This window comes from Acipenser ruthenus, chromosome 19, assembly GCF_902713425.1.
Source record: "Acipenser ruthenus chromosome 19, fAciRut3.2 maternal haplotype, whole genome shotgun sequence".
NCBI lineage: Eukaryota > Metazoa > Chordata > Actinopteri > Acipenseriformes > Acipenseridae > Acipenser > Acipenser ruthenus.
The window spans coordinates 9172023-9189477 of NC_081207.1; the positions used below are offsets into that span (position 1 = coordinate 9172023).

General features: G+C 38.6%; 1 protein-coding gene across 3 annotated transcripts in view; it reads right to left on the reverse strand.

Annotated features, from left to right (window-relative positions):
• LOC117424505 (putative uncharacterized protein MYH16) overlaps positions 1-546 on the reverse strand; it is a 95060-nt gene extending 94514 nt beyond the window's left edge. For 2 of the 3 annotated variants that reach the window (XM_058992457.1, XM_034040881.3), the window contains exon 1: positions 394-546. In XM_058992457.1, coding sequence (XP_058848440.1) covers positions 394-477 — 84 coding nt within the window. In that variant the 5' untranslated portion in view covers positions 478-546. The remainder of the gene's footprint in view (positions 1-393) is intronic. The other variant, XM_034040882.3, reaches the window with a different exon arrangement.
• Between the last annotated feature and the right edge of the window lie 16909 nt (positions 547-17455).

Sequence of the window (17455 nt, forward strand, 5' to 3'; positions counted from 1 at the left end):
TATTATTAACAGTTTCAAACTTTTTAATAAAATTAGATTTGTAAACCTGAAAAACCTTATGTAAGATAACATTTCTGTACACAATTTCTTGATTTTGTTTTGAAATTTTGGATATGTATTATCAGCATCAAAACTGATACACAACTCTTCTGCATCACTAATGTACTGAAACTAAGACTATCAAGATGTGTGCATTGCTTGTGTCTCTGTGTAATGAAATAACACTTGTTAGTCCCAATGTATTCAATGGAAACAATAAGTAATCTGTTATGCTCTTTAAATGGAGACAAGCATGTACTGTGAAAGTACTTCCTGTCCTTTTTCATGTCAAAGAGACAGAAGGCAGAATCATAAAGTGGTGCAAACAAAAAGCAAAGTACTAGTTAATCTTACATGTGCCAGTGGCTTGGTTTGGATGCTGATGGTTGGACGGTATTGACGAAAATCAGTCTGGATCAAACAAACTTTCTTCTCCATCCTCAGAGAGTGCAGCCCCTCATCTTGCGATGGTTAGGCTCCCACAGGAAACGTGTGTTTGGCAGGAGCAGCCCTGTGTTACCTGACCCTTCAGAAATGCTCAGAGACAGAGGGGTGGGAACAATCACTCACAAATACAAACAAGCCTACCCCCACGGCTGTACTACATAGAGAAAACCACCCTCTAGATTGCTCTCCTTGTTAACCCACTGTAGACTGCACAAGTTCCCTATGCATTTCAACAGGCACTTGACTGAATACATAGCAAACACGGGAGAACACCTGCCATAACCCTGTCAATAGGGTGTAGGCCCATCAGTGGAACTGAACACAGAGAGACACAGAGGCAGAGCTTTCAGGAGGGAAGAACATTGTGGGCCAGATTTATGCCTATACCCCCAAAATGCAGTTTGCTACTAATTTTTGTTACTGGAATATAAATATAAATAACAAGCTGCTTGGGTTATTTATTTAAGGACTCCAAAGTGTGCCTAGCTGTTTGTATATTGTAGTGTGCAAGGTATATTTGTATTGGACTAGTTTAAGTTGTAATCATATAATACCTTATTTGAATTCAAATCATGTAGGACCCACCAGTATTGACATAATCAGACTGGACAACACTTCTAGTGAATATAAAGGAACAGTTTTATTAGAAATAAAACTAAATAAAGGAAAAATCAAAAGTGCAACAACTAAACTAAAGTAATACAGAAAGGAAGAATTAACTAAACTGTACAGTTGCTGTTTTTTAACGCCCCACTCCCGATAGCTGATTAACGATCCAAAGCAATCAATGGGAGATTCCCTTAAAGCAGCGTTCCCCACTAAAATATTGTGGAGGGACACATAAGTAACTCTGCGAGCATTGGCGGGCCACATAGACATATTATAACCCCATTATCCCCAAACATTAAAAATGGAATATGTTTTTAAGTTACCTTTACTCGTTGGAACTTTGGAAACGAGTGAACTTGCTTGTAATATTCTGATAACGTGGTTCGTAGGAGGTGGTTGCGGTGCGTAAACAATGTTGCAGGCGGTCGTGCTTCAGTCTGTTACGGTGCTTGTTCTTTATTGAGTTCATTGCCAAAAAGCTGGCTTCACACACATATGTGCTACCAAACATGGACAGTCCCTTTAAAAGTACAGGATACCAATGTGGGGTATTTTTCTTGAGGTACTTTAAACCAGAATTCATGCACAGAACATGTCGAATGTATTGCCTGCATGTCAAAGTCAGCTTGAAGTTCCAAAAGTTCAGAGTCTGAATTGGCAGTTGCTGCCCCCATTTGTGCCAGTTCAGTAGAGGTGGCTCTCACTGGTACAACAAAAGGATTTTGCAAAAAATAGAACAAAACCTTCCTATTGCAAAAGTCACCAAATCGTGCTTCAAACCTCTCCCTCAGTTGAGTCATGTACATCACAAATACGTCAGGTCTGTAGTGATCCTTCAGCTCAGGTCGTTCAGTGGTGATGCACGCAAGTTTGGGGAAATGGTGTGTGAACTCTGCGCTTTGCAAGTTGCTGATCAAAAGCCCCACTTTACTTTGGAAGGAAAGCACACACTGCAGCATGTCACTCACTATTTTACGTTTTCCTTGCAGGGAGAGATTCAGGGTCATATCTGTGAGAAAGGCTAGTTTTAATATCCAGTTAGAGTCGGAAAACTTTGTTTCATTTTTGCCTTGCTTGGTTAAAAAATCCCGAACTACTGGAAGCAAAGACAAAAAATGTCCATGAGACAACCAATGAATCTCACTTTGCAGAATGATGTCGTTATACTCTGCATGACTGAGAAATTTGCAGAAGGTGCGGTGGTTTAAGGCTCGTGCATGCAGGTAGTTTACTGTTTTCACAACAAGATCCATGATTTGAGAGAGTTCCCCTTCTTTGAGCTTTGCAACCAGAGCCTTTGATGAATTATGCAATGGTATGAAATAAACTTTCCAACACATTTGACTCGTCTGAGCAGCGACACTGCACCATTTTCACATCCAATGTCTGTACAAACTGAAACTAGCTTATCACACTGTACATTATGATCATCAAAGAAATCTGTCAGTTTCTCACATACTGTACATCTCGCCCCGAAGTGTGGCCTTCAAGAGGCAGTAAACAAAGCATCTCCTCCTGAAACACACCATCTGACTGTTTTGGAAAACATACCCATACAAGTAGCTGTGCAATATTTCGGACACCGTTTTTTCATCCAGTGCTATACTGAAGCAAGGCGCCTCGTTCAAGTCAGTTATCAGCTGTTCAAATACATCAGAACCAAGAAATTCTGATCTCTTTCAGTATTTTTTCTTTGTTTGGAAAGTTAGCTTAAAGAATTTGAGCAGATTCAATGAAGCACTCCTTTATGATTTCCACGTCACTCAAAGCTTTCTTATGTTTGAGTAAAAGCCATATAATTCAAAAAGACATTTCAGAAACTACAGATTCCTGCTCAGTTGCCTCAGTTAATAACTGCTCCTGGTAATTCAGGGATGTTTTCAGTTTCTTTACTTGCTCTTTTCTAATTATAGATCCCATCGGAAAGCAGACATGTTTTAAAATGCCTTTCCAGATTGCTCCGTTTCATGACTGACACAGATTTCTGACAAATCAGACAGATGGGTTTATTTTCTAACATGATAAAGAAAAACTCATCTTCCCAGAGAGTTAAATTTTCTGTATTTAAGAGAATAATTTTTATTGGGCCTACTCCTCACACGTGTGCCTTACTTATGTTGCATGCTGCCTGGCACGAAACGTCTTCAGAATCAGAGAGCGCTGGGGGCTCGATTGTTGTACTTTGACTGGGAGCAGTATCGGTGGCTTCAGTAGAAAGCTCTTCATTTTCATATCTTGTTCGTTTTTTGAGAATTAAAAAAACGCTCAGGCTGCACAACGACCGCTTGAAAATGCCAAAATCAATGCTACATACCGATTTCTTGATTAACACTGGAGTTATCATTTATGACCTTTTGAAAATCCTGCCCATTTTGTTATTTGTGTTTGTTATTTTTAAAGATATTAATAGTTTAGATTTCAAATATATAGAACCTCAAACATGAACCTGTCTCTGTCAGCTGTTAATTCCACAGTTCTGAGAATGTATCAATATTTTACCCTTTTCAACACACACAGTTAATGATGAAAGGTACAGTTACCTGTCTAGCCACTAGGGCTCTTCAGGCATATATCTACAGAATGGCTTGTCAAATTGTGATGAAACTTGCTAAAGACGTTTATAAACTGCTGTCTGGCAGTCTGTTCATATACAGCAATTACATTTTTGAATAGATCAGTGGCAATAGAGTCCACAAGGATCTTATTTTCTTATTATCTAAAAAAGCTAATTTATGATAAAAATCCAAGAACTTACGACCGTGCTAGTGGCCTTCACTTGAGAACTATTTATCCATGATAAAACCTGAAAATAATGACCTTTAGCAGTGATTATTTAAAATTCTAAATGTATGCTGCATCATTTTTACGCAAACTGACTTAGAAAAATCTCAGTCTTAGCACATCAGACCGTAAGATCAGTAGCACATTGTATTAACATGATTTAAAAATAAATAAATAAATAAACCAATGGAGTTTAGTTTCACTGGAGCCAGATCATAAAGTTCGGCTGTATAAAGTGAATCAGGCTCAGATTCCACTCACCCGTCAATGTCATCAAACAGTAGTGCTGTATGCACCGTAGCAAGGCAAATTGACCATTGAAAATCAACTACGTCAATGTCATTCAGTTGCTGTTTTTTAACTTTTTATTTTATTATCGTCGGAAGTGCATACTATAATAAAGAAAAAAGAAATGAAAACAGGACACCATTTCACAGTAGCTTTTTTTAAACAGCCCCAGAGCCAAAGACTGGAACTTTTACCCACCGAGTCACCCGCTGAGCAGTGTGGAAAAAAGGCCAAGATTAACAACAATTAACTCCTACAGATTAAGCTGTTAAAATACTTACACTGGGGCTCCTGAGTGGCGCATCCAGGAAAGGCGTTCCGTGTGGAGTGCAGGATGTGCCCTATAGTCTGGACGTCGTGAGTTCGAGTGTTGGAAAAAATGGATCGAGAATTGATTAGCAGTTTGCTACGCATGTGGACTGGCAGAGCTATACTGGTGTTCTTTTCTGAAAAGAGACTAATATTGCAGATAGCAGACTGTTTGGTTCAAATTGCATGTACTGCTAACAATTGATAAGAGACCTTGCGTCTACAACATTGACTGCAAGTTAACAAGATAACAATGCTGTGGACCAGAAGACTTTTGGAATACAAAGCATAAAGGAGCTAAAAGGCTCCCAGGGACTGCCGTTGGACCCAAAGGTTCTCAGGGAGAATAAGAGATAATGCCACTGGACTCAAAGGGTCTCAGGCAAAACGGAGAGATATGAACAAGGAAGATGACAAAAACTAGATGTATGGACCTTTTGGGGCACCACCAGGGGTCTGAAGAATGCACTGAGTTCAGAGGTCATCACACTAGATTACACACAGACACACACACACACACACACACAATTAAATATATGGTAACAAAATAATGTGTTGTACCTTTTCTATTGGTTAAATGTTAGAGAAAGAGGAGGTGGACCATCTATACAGAAGGGTATTTAATGTCATGCAACAATTGATTGAAGAAAAGGACTCTGTGCATTTTCTTGAATCTACTTACTCACCATCCTTTTTTTAAGTTACAACATCGAGTCCAGGCTATTCCTTTGCCAACTGAGGATGGGAGCTTACAGGGGGCGGCGCTCAATTGGCCGAGCACCGCCCGGGGGGAGGGAGGGTTAGGTCGGCCAGGGTGTCCTCGGCTCACCGGGCACCAGCGACCCTTGTAGTCAGGCCGGGCACCTACGGGCTTGCCTGTAAGCTGCCCGAGAGCTGCGTTGTCCTCCGACGCTGTAGCTCTTGGGTGGCTGCATGGTGTCCACAGTGTGAAAAAAAGTGGATGGCTGAAGGCACACGCTTTGGAGGACAGTGTGTGTTCGTCTTCGCCCTCCCGAGTCAGCACAGTGGTGGTAGCGGTGAGCTGAGCCTAAAAATAATTGGCCATTCCAAATTGGGAGAAAATAATAAAAATAATTGGCAACGACTAAATTAAAAATAATAATAATAATAATACTTATGTTGTATTATGTTCCATTTATTGTTGTTACACTGTGCAGTTATTAATGAGGTTCTGTGCAACAATGCAAGCACTTGTCATGAGTGTGTTTTAACATTATTTTAGTTGCTGTAACGTAGGTAGTTTTTGTTATTGCCTTTTGATACCGTACATACATGCCAACAGTCCCTATATGGTCGAGGCAGTCCCGATTCATGCGTCTTGATGCATAGGAAGAAAGTCCCGATATTTAGCCCATAGAAAAAAAAAATTCTGCACAGTATTTAGTGAAAACCACACGCTGTGCTCGTGCTCTTCGTGCAGCTGACACATCTGCTGATCACTAACTTATACAACTTATACATTTTCACTGTCATGATGGTCGTGTGGTGTTGAGTTGGGGGATACGTCTATTATATGATAATATATATGATCAGCGTACCGCTGAACAGTTTCCAAATGTTGGCAAGTATGACCGTATCCATAAAAAATAACTGCATTTATCCTGTATAATGGCAGATTTGGCAAATGTGTGATTCCTACAGATTTTTTTAGCAGTTGATTCGGTATAATAAATACATAACGTAGTGATCCTCTTAACTGTTTAAATTATGTATGTTGTTTGTCTATTTTATCCCCACCATTGGAAATTTGACAAATCGCACCCTGTTTATAGTAGCAGAAAATTAGTATATATAGAGACTTTACATACTGTATGTCTCTACAGAACCGCTAATCCATGTCACGTATTAAGACAGTGGGGTAGGTAAATGCCATAGGGAGAGTTAGAGAGGCTTCCCTGAGGAGTGGGGTACTGTGTGGGACTACCCATCCACTTCCAGCACTACTACAAGGCCCAGGGAAATTGCAGGAAATTAAGAACAGAACTTAAACTAAGCCTAAGGATGTTAAAATATGTTATTAATCATCTGTCACAAAATCTGTGCGTGGGCCAGTTTTCAGTCCCTGTCTGATGTTCATATACAGCATTTCAGATACTATATGTAACCCCACTCAATCAATGTATTGCAGTTTCCTTTGATAAATCAAGAAAATATGTTTTACTTTGGAATATGTTTGACCTACTAAAAAGCATAACTTTTTATGTTATGCTTTTTTATGTTATACTTATGTTATACTTATGTCAGTAAATACTGTATAAAAATAAACTTCAAATATGCGAACTCCTATCACTATCTTACCGCAAGCATAGGTTACAGTATGTTTGTTTGTAATATTCAAAACAATCATGTTGAACCATATTCTTTGAGAATGCGTGCTGTCAACTCAGATATATTATCCTTAGCTTTAGCTCTTTGAAATGATATCAACACCTATTTGGTTGTTTTTGATAACACCGCTATTTTATTCTTTCATCCATTCAGCTTGCAAAGATAAACACACACTGAAACTTTAAAAGCAACCTAGAGATAGCTCGTAATCCCTGACCCCTTTAAATGATTCACATGTGCTTTCAAATGTATTTGACTTCTTCCTTTTAACTTGAAACAAAATGGGGAAAAACTATATGGGAAAGACGGGTGCAGAGTTCAGTCAAAGAGCAATATGCTGGCAGCTCTAGAAATTCAATTTGTTACATTGTTGTGGGAGCCTATTTGTTGTGAGAAACAGCTCAAACATATAGACTATAATAGTTATATGATATGTTTTAAACAAAGAGCACAACTACACTTTAAACAATAGGAAATAAAACTATTAAAATGTAGTGGTTAGCCCTTGCTTGCAATTGCCATTTTATACCTATTAATATAGGGTTAGTAACTTGAAAGAGTATATCAGGGGTTCTGGTGTTTCACTGTCTTACAGGGACTCTTAGGAAGAGGGTTTGGTTGCTTCCACAAGATGGCAGTATTTTAGACCAGTTGCACAAACGTGTCTCTTTCAGTCTACGCCATTCCAATTATTCTTCCACCCAGCTCTTTAATTACTGAACTGAACTCCTAGACTCATTTAAACAAATACAGATCTGGTTGGAAGGATGCTCAATTCAACAATGAAGGACATGGAGTAACTGGTATAACCATGAGTGAGTAACCACTGTTTTAGACCAATGTTCAAAACAATTCTGTTGTTTTAATAAAAGTGGTTGGCTCAAGCTGTTGTCTCGATCTTCGAAATTCCATGAGCGCTCACGGATCAAGTTAGGTATACAATATGTTGGAGACTGTGGCGGAGTGTCCCGCCCCTATGTATTTATTTATTATTATTTGTATTTTTGTTTGCGGCGCAGTTAAAAGCGCCGCGTCTTTTATTATTTATATTTAAAAACCCCGTGAGGCTGCATGACTGATCAGCTACTGATTATGTAACTAGCCGACAGTCATGCATTCTTACCAAACGCGTGCAGACTGTGGCCGAGGGGTAATAAGATAATTAACAACTAGTTAACCCCTCGGCCAGAGTATAAGAACCGGGAGCTGTCTGTGCTGTGGGGTCGGTTGCTGAGTATAGAGAGGAGAGTACGGGAGAGCGGAGAGAAAGAGCGAGGAAAAAGAACAATTGCTATATTTAAAAATATACTTGTTTCTGTTTGTTTGGCCATCGCGCCTTTTTGTTTTGTGTTTTGTTATTGTTTAAATCTTTCATTTTGTTTTGTTTATTAATAAATCCATGCTGAGTACAGTAGCATTCAGCTTCACCCGCCCATCCATTGTTTTGGTTTCTGTACTTCCTGGTCTGTGACGTCACCACACCTCACCACAGCAAGCCATCCTGCCACAGAGACATAAGAACTGGGTCAGTCCTTCCTATTTTTGAAAGAAAATCAACATACGGCATCCTTAAAGAAACACAAAAATATCTTAGAACATATGAAAAGTTTACAAACGAGAGGAGGCCATTCGGCCCATCTTGCTCATTTGGTTCTTAGTAGCTTACTAATCCCAGAATCTCATCAAGCAGCTTCTTGAAGGATCCCAGGGTGTCGGCTTCAACAACATTACTGGGTTGGTTCCAGACTCTCACAATTCCAGACTCTCACAAGTAAAAAAGTAAATGAATGCCCCTTTATCTAATCTCAATTTGTGACCCCTGGTCCTTGTTTCTTTTTTCAGGTCGAAAAAGTCCCTAGGGTCAACATTGTCAATACCTTTTAAAATTTGGAATGCTTGAATCAGATCACAGCGTAGTCTTCTTTGTTCAAGACTGAAAAGATTCAATTATTTTAGACTGTCTGCATATGACATGCCTTTTAAACCCGGGATAATTCTGGTCGCTCTTCTTTGCACTCTTTCTAGAGCAGTGTAGCAGGGCGGTAGAGAGCCCTGTACATATTATTTATTTATTTTTAGATCGGGGTCTCCCCCTCCGCCCCTGTGCAGTGTATTTTGTATTTGTATTTGTTTTATTTATGTATTTGTAACTGCGAAGCGCCGCAGGGTTTGTTTGTTTATTTTGAAACATGTTCTGGCAGAGGCGAGATTGTTGCTCGTCCTCTGCCAGGAATAATTAATAAACTCGTGCAGAGGGTGGCCATCTCCCGAATTAATTAAGTGATTCATTTTGTTGCTAATCGGGAGATGGCCACTGTATAAAAAGCCTTCAGCTCTCCAGCTCGTGGTGGGGTGTATGAGAGAGTGGACAGGGCAAGAGGAACGAGAGAAAACGAAACTTAAATTAATAATAGACATAGGAACAGTGAAGGCAATCTGCCCAGCCTGACCTGTGTTTTATTTATTTTGTGTTCAAGATTTGTTTTGTTTACACCTTTTATTTTGCTCTGTGAGCACAGTGTTTTTGTTTGAATATTTTATTTATTTTTGTTAATAAAACGGAGGCCAGCCGCGTCTTTATTATTTGAAAACTGCAGTACCTGGTGTCAGTATTTTCAGTTCCTGCTTCTGCCGTGATGTCACCGCTCAGCCACCCTGTCACAAGCAGCAATATCCTTTTCGTAACGAGGTGACCAGAACTGAACACAATATTCTACTATTGTGTTCAGTATTGGTGACCAGAACTGAACACAATATTCTACTATACTTACTAATGCATTGTAAAGTTTTAACATTACTTCCCTTGATTTAAATTCAACACTTCTCACTATATATCCGAGCATCTTGTTGGCCTTTTTTATAGCTTCCCCACATTGTCTAGATGAAGACATTTCTGAGTCAACATAAACTCCTAGGTCTTTTTCATAGATTCCTTCTTCAATTTCAGTATCTCCCATATGATATTTATAATGCACATTTTTTATTGCCTGCGTGCAGTACCTTACACTTTTCTCTATTAAATGTCATTTGCCATGTGTCTACCCAGTTCTGAATGCTGCCCAGATCATTTTGACTTGATCATTATTTACTTCTAGAAGGCTTAACCTTGAAAAATCTCAAGTAACCTTCAAACCTTCACACCCCAGAGGCTATGTTGTCCTGTTTTGTGTTTAAGGGAAAATGTGATTTGATGGATAAGGGTCAACAACCCCCTTGACCTTTTCAAGAAACAGTTAAAAACCTTATCAATATGCTGCTGACTGAAGTGGAAGTTACTATCTAACAGTCTTAATGAATTATGTTGTAAAGTTGTATGCGTGGTTTTCAAATAAAAAAGTTAATGAATTAATTCATCTTAAACACGTTTTTTTTACCCTGCAGAATCCAGAGACCTGTGTCTTATTCACATTGGTTTAAGATTATTTTTAGAGCTGGTGAGGTAGAGTATACATGTGTTTCTACACTTAAAACATTTATATGACGTCATCATTTATTAGTTTTCCAATTCAACTGAAAGCTGTGGAATCAATCATAGAGAATACAGAGAACACTGAATTTGTCAGAAAAATGCTTTGACAGTACAGAGAAACAGCAGTCACCGAATCAACAGTTATTCTAGATTGATTAATTCAAAAGATAAGTGCAGTCACTTGTCATTTCAATTTTACTCTGAAAGCTTCAATCAACAGACAGATTTCATCAAGCAAATCCACTTGTTTAAAGAGACAAGAAAGATAACACATTTAATGATTTACTCAGTTTAAGTGTATAGGATATTTAAGGACAGTAATAACTGGCATGTGAGCATGCAATTTGCAATGTACTGTAGAGGGTATTATTGATAAGTATGTAAAAATGTGTCCTGGGCATCCCTATCCCTACCCCTTCAACTAAATTTAAATGCACTCTAACCACCTTAACATCTTTAGTACAATTGCAGCTTACTGGAAAGACTCTCATCTGCTCTCTTTAAGGCTAATTGGTTAAAGAGGATTTAGGAAACTGTGGAGAAGGAAAAAATGACAGTATGAAAATGGTCAAGGAGAAGGTAAACATTCCATTCAGAAAACGACAGCAACTGTTAGATATGAAAACACAGTTCACAGTCTGATTGTACGGAAAGTAAACTAAAATCAGACAAATGCCAAACCAAGCTCAAATCAGACATATGTAGCCTGTAGAGTACGTGGGGCTGGCAGTTGAAAGGACACATTGTCATATGATTTTAATGGAATGAGGCAGGTTTTTCAGGCTGTAGACAAGCTATAAGCAGCTAAAAACCAGTCGAAGACAGACTAGGGAACAACGAAATCTAGGAACAAAATAAACCAGAACCAGTTTTGTACTTCCATTAGGTACGTTGGTCTAAAAAATGCAGTTTTTAAAGAAACACATTATAACAAATTTGTATTTTTATTTTAATACATACAGCTGGTAAGTAAAATAAAGTTCCCAGTTGGCTGGCCTTGCCTAGTCTGTTACTGTTTGGTCATTTCACCCAGCAGTGTCTTCTGGGTCAAAGCATGTCACTGGCTGAAAACATGTCAGTCAAGCAGCTGATTGGTTCTTGACAGGAAATAAGTCCGTAAAAGAGGTGGGGACAATTTCCAATGACACAGGAAGTGCAAGATTGTCTAAAAGCATGGCTTGAAGTGTAGTACCTGGTATTATGTTTTAAAGCAATACATTTGCAAAAAACACTTTTCTTAGAAAACTTCCATTTGAGATCTGTATAATGAATGACAGAGAAAATGTATGGTACAATTTTAAGGTAGCGTGCTTAGTGCACAACCAGACCATGACTGAGTTTATAGTCCCTGCAGACCTTCAGTGTGCTTCTGCAATATAATGTGTAACCACATTGCTGTCACAGGCTGCTTAATCCTTTCACTGCTAACAGCATATAAAATCAAACAGAACAGCAGCACACTGCTTACCTCTCTACCCTTCACATTTTTAATTCAAGATAATACTTGCTAATAAGATCAATTAAAGCACGCTTTGAGCAAACTGGCACTGATAAAGTTTTTTGTCAAAACATAGCTGCTCCATGTTTACTATATAATAAAAGAAAAATGTAATATAACTTGGCCCGAAGGCTGATGACTATAACTTAATTTGCATTAAGAATAATAAAGCATAAGTACTTATTATGAAATGATGGATTATTCCAGTAGGTTACAGTACATTCAATGTTATACAACAAATCTGTGTTAAGATGGTTTCTGCTTAATTATATCTAAATAGTTATTATTATTATTATTATTATTATTTATTTCTTAGCAGACGCCCTTATCCAGGGCAACTTACAATTGTTACAAGATATCACATTATACGTTATTTCACATTATACAGATATCACATTATTTTTACATACAATTACCCATTTAAACAGTTGGGTTTTTTTTTTTTTTACTGGAGCAATCTAGGTAAAGTACCTTGCTCAAGGGTACAACAGCAGTGTCCTTCACCGGGGATTGAACCCACGACCCTCTGGTTAGGAGTCCAGAGCCCTAACCACTACTCCACACTGTGCAACTGCAGTATAGTATTTAATGGTAAAAGTAAAGTAAAAGTGTAAGGTTAGTAAAAGCATTGTGAAAGCATGGCAAATTACAGGCAAGCCCAACAAATCATGTTGTAAACTTAGCAGTGGGGTAAATGCTTAGTAAAAATGCCTCAATACAGCTCTCACACATATTTATAAGTACAGCTTGTACACCAGGTTGTAACCATTAACCTGTTCCCCTGTAACACTCAGCCCCCACTAGATGTAAGGAATACCACATTTGTTCTATGTGGTACTGCCTTTCTTACTGATGCATTTCTTTACACACACTAGGGGCAGAGTGTTGCTGGGGGATAGATTAAAGTTTACACATTGGTGTACCAGCTGTGAGATTAGACATGTTTGAGAGCTCTATAAAGGCCGCATGGGCTCTTTTAAAAAGTTACCAGGATGTGATGATTGAAACAGAGAATTATATGCAAAGTGAACGCAAACTTTCTTGAAGAAGTAGAATAGCTTGAAGCTGAGCATACAGTATGGATACAATTCTTGCTGCTACTTTACTTAAAAAGACATGGAGTATTAGCCTTGCTGGAGAGAACACTGAAAAACCACAGCCCATACAAATGAGCTATCAATGCTCCAGCTCTTTTAAGACTACGATGAAGCTTTCCATGTTGTACTGTAGGTTTAGTAAAATGAGTCTCTGGCACTAAGCCATTCCTCTATGAATAGATTGTTTGTATTTGAGTACAGCACACATTTAATGACGAGCTGCATGTGTCCTGATATACTACAAGAGATGCACTTTCATCGTAGAGGAACTCGGTGTGTTAAAATCAGTCCTGTTAGTTTCCATCACATGCAAACCAAGATTAAACAGGTTTCAAATGGGGCTCCATCCGTCTCATTTAGGATTCCATTAGTGTCTTCCACACGCCTCTCTAATGGAGAAAGTGACCTATTGAGCGTCCAATACAAAGGATGCCAGGGACAGGTGTTAACTATCAAACTGCAGAAACGTATTAATGGCTGCACATCGACATCGATGTCAACTTATGGGAATCGATCCTTCACATGGTATCAGGTTCAAACGGTGTTAAACAACTCACACTTTTTCAAAGCGCAGTCATGCAAACTGGAGACACTGAGCTGATTTTTTCCGTTACAGGCTTATACATAAAAACCTTCTGAAACATGTAACGATCACCAAGAAATCATGCTACACATTTAAGTGCTTTGAAGCTTTATTCTCTGTAGCATCTTCTTGACATGTAACAAATGCCCAAGAGTTTGGCTAGTCTCTGTAATTAAGCTTCAACTTTTGATGTCTGGTGTTTTTGTTAGTCACCTGTGGCAATGTGCCCCGCCCCTGTGTGCATTTCTGTGTTATATGTTGTATGTTGGGTGTGTTAAATGTTGGCGTATAGTCATTGGTACACGGGATATAAACGGGTCTGTGTCACACGAGTGTTTAAAATGTATATTTGTATTTAGGCACGAGGATGGCACAGCACTTCACGTGCAAGTAAAATGTAATATGTGAGCACGGGGAATTGCACTTTATTGATTCACGTGCAGTTGTACCGCGACTCCAATTGAATGATTGATTAGCAGTCGAGTCTCGGTACAACTGGGCAGCAGTGTGGAGTAGTGGTTAGGGCTCTGGACTCTTGATCGGAGGGTTGTGGGTTCAATCCCCAGTGGAGGACACTGCTGTTGTACCCTTGAGCAAGGTACTTTACCTAGATTGCTCCAGTAAAAACCCAACTGTATAAATGGGTAATTGTATGTAAAATAATGTGATATCTGTATAATGTGAAATAATGTATAATGTGATATCTTGTAACAATTGTAAGTCGCCCTGGATAAGGGCGTCTGCTAAGAAATAAATAATAATAATAACTGCATATATAGATGCACATTTCATTCAGTCGGGGTTGGGTGTTCGGTGAGTGGAGAACGGGAGAGAGAGAAGGAGAAAATAAAACAAAGTAAGAACGTAAATTAGAAGTGTTTTCATTCACCGTGTTTGTTCGTCTGTCTGTTTAAGTGTAGTACGTTTTGTTTGTCTTTTTGTTTTGGCTCGAGTGCCGTGTCCCGTGTTTTTGTGTTTAAAACCAAAAACCCCAAGTCTCTGTTGTTTATTTCCTGGCTCTGGTCTGACGCCACCCACTCCGGCCGTCTTTGTGACATCACCATACACACATTGCAGAGGCATTGCGTTTAGAAGAAACTTATTTTGAATTTGTACTATCTACCATGTTGATAAATAACTGCTATCCCCATTGTTTGCTAAATGCTTAAAAGTGAAGCTTCTCACCCTTAAATATGCATCATGTGAGCCTGACAAGGATACCTTTGAAGAAACAACACCTGTTTTAGATCTTTTCATACAGTATGTGGTATTTCCTTGATGGTATTTCCATGGTATTTTCTTTCACTGTCCTATTTTTTCTTAAGATCATAGCAGAGAAATGTGCTACAAAATATCATGTATAATGCTGTTTGTTTTGTTTTTTGTAATTATGAAGTACATGGTGAAAAACTAAATTGTGCCACCGTGCATACTAGTTATTAAAATATGCATATATAACAGGCAGTGTTGTGTGATGCTCTACTGAGACTGACCCCTGGTGGTGAGATGCCACAACTGCAGGTGAGCCTGGCTCTGTTGCCCTTCAGATGCTTCCAATTTGCAAGAATCTCAGAATTCACCTACATAAATTTTAGAGTTGAAGGTAAGCAACAGGTCTATCTTAACTTACCACAATTATCAGAATATAGCATGGACTCTTTTACAAATTTTAGCAGCATTGAGACGTGGTATATGCTGGATGAGTGGTTTACACAAGGTGCATGGTATACTGGAGTGGAGTGTGTATCATAAGTCACAACATGCATAAATAATAAGAACATTTTTCTTGCAGCCGTCAGCAAAAGCTGATGTTTATAGAAGGGGTGCGTGTCACACAAGGAATGTCACATACATAATGCATGGGGTGCGTGCAATACACATGGTGTTTGTTATATTAGTAAAATTATGGTATTCATGCCCCAATATAACACAGTGTTACATAAAACAACATTGTTTAAACCTTTAGAACATGTATGATATTTCTATTTGATTTGTATAACATTTGTAACCAAGAAGCCCTGTTTTAATAATCCAAACAGTTACAGCATGTAGATCCACCATCGCTTAGATTTACTGAATAAACCCTGTTGTTTCTTGTCCAGGACGTACACTGTGACAGACACGAAAGTACATTCCACACTGCCTAGGTTATCATATCTTGTTTCTTGTACTAATGGTCCATGTCAATGGAGATTTGACAAGACATGTATATTACTGGAGAAGGAGCCAGTGCTGTACACTCTCTTCAATTTTACAGAACATGATCCTATGTTTGCAAACCATAAATATGAATATTAGTGGGACACTAACAAAAAGGTGTTTACAGTATATTTTAATACGAGTTCCAAAGTTATTTTCCGCCTTGAAAAGAATATCCTTTTCTACTCAGCAGCAGACACCCATACTAGTGACTTTCAATCCTGGTTTCAGTGAGATTTTTTAATAAACAGGTTCATGTATGTTGAGTACTTCACAAGTTCTGATTTATCAATCTATCTGTTCAAACTTGTAAAAGCAAGCAGACTCCTTTAGAGCTAAAGGTATCATTTGAACTCTTAACACCTACCTATTAGCTCTTTAAGATCTAAAGCAGGGTTTTAGAAGCTAGAAGCTTTTCAAGTTTAAACTGTATAGTGGAAGGAGTTTTCTACAGCTATGTCACACAAAACCAGCACGTATGTAGTAAAAAGTGTTGAATTTAAATCAAGGGAAGTAATGTTAAAACTTTACAATGCATTAGTAAGACCTCATCTAGAATATTGTGTTTAGTTCTGGTCACCTCGCTACAAAAAGGATATTGCTGCTCTAGAAAGTGTGCAAAGAAGAGCGACCAGAATTATCCCGGGTTTAAAAGGCATGTCGTATGCAGACAGGCTAAAAGAATTGAATCTATTCAGTCTTGAACAAAGAAGACTACGCGGCGATCTGATTCAAGCATTCAAAATTCTAAAAGGTATTGACAATGTTGACCCTAGGGACTTTTTCGACCTGAAAAAAGAAACAAGGACCAGGGGTCACAAATTGAGATTAGATAAAGGGGCATTCATTCACTTTTTTACTTGTGAGAGTCTGGAATTGTGAGAGTCTGGAACCAACCCAGTAATGTTGTTGAAGCCGACACCCTGGGATCCTTCAAGAAGCTGCTTGATGAGATTCTGCGATCAGTAAGCTACTAACAACCAAATGAGCAAGATGGGCCGAATGGCCTCCTCTCGTTTGTAAACTTTTCGTATGTTCTAAGATATTTTTGTGCTTCTTTAAGGATGCCGTATGTTGATTTTCTTTCAAAAATAGGAAGGTAAGAAAGACTAATTACAGCAGTGACCCAGTTCTTATGTCTCCAACATATTGGGAGTCTGGAACCAACTCCCCAGTAATGTTGTTGAAGCTGACACCCTGGGATCTTTCAAGAAGCTGCTTAATGAGATTCTGGGATCAATAAGCTACTAACAACCAAACGAGCAAGACGTTCTTAATGGAGTTTCGAGGTGTATTTCTTTATTCTCAAACATCTTCAAAGGACCATACAACGCATTTCAATAAATGACTTATAGGGCTTCGGAACTTCAAGTCATCAGTAAGTCATCCACTAGCCCCATGTCCTTTAGAAACCTGTGCATTGAAGTGTTAGCTGACACACCCATACTCTTATAAAGTCTCATTACTGTTCCTTGTTGCAAAGGATCTTGGTAAGTTTCCTTAGATATGTGTCCACTGCCCATGTGAAATGGTTACAGCACCAAAACAGACCGTAAAGGAATGACAAGACCCTGCGTATACACACTATGTAAACCAATTAGGGTGACATGAGTGAACCAGAATTACTAAATGAATGAACAGCATGTGTACAATTGCCTATGGTGCCACAAGTCAATACATTTGTAACACTTGAAATGTATTTGCTTACGATTGTAAGTCGCCCTGGATAAGGGCGTCTGCTAAGAAATAAATAATAAAGTCAAATTTGGATACCAGAACTATGCCAT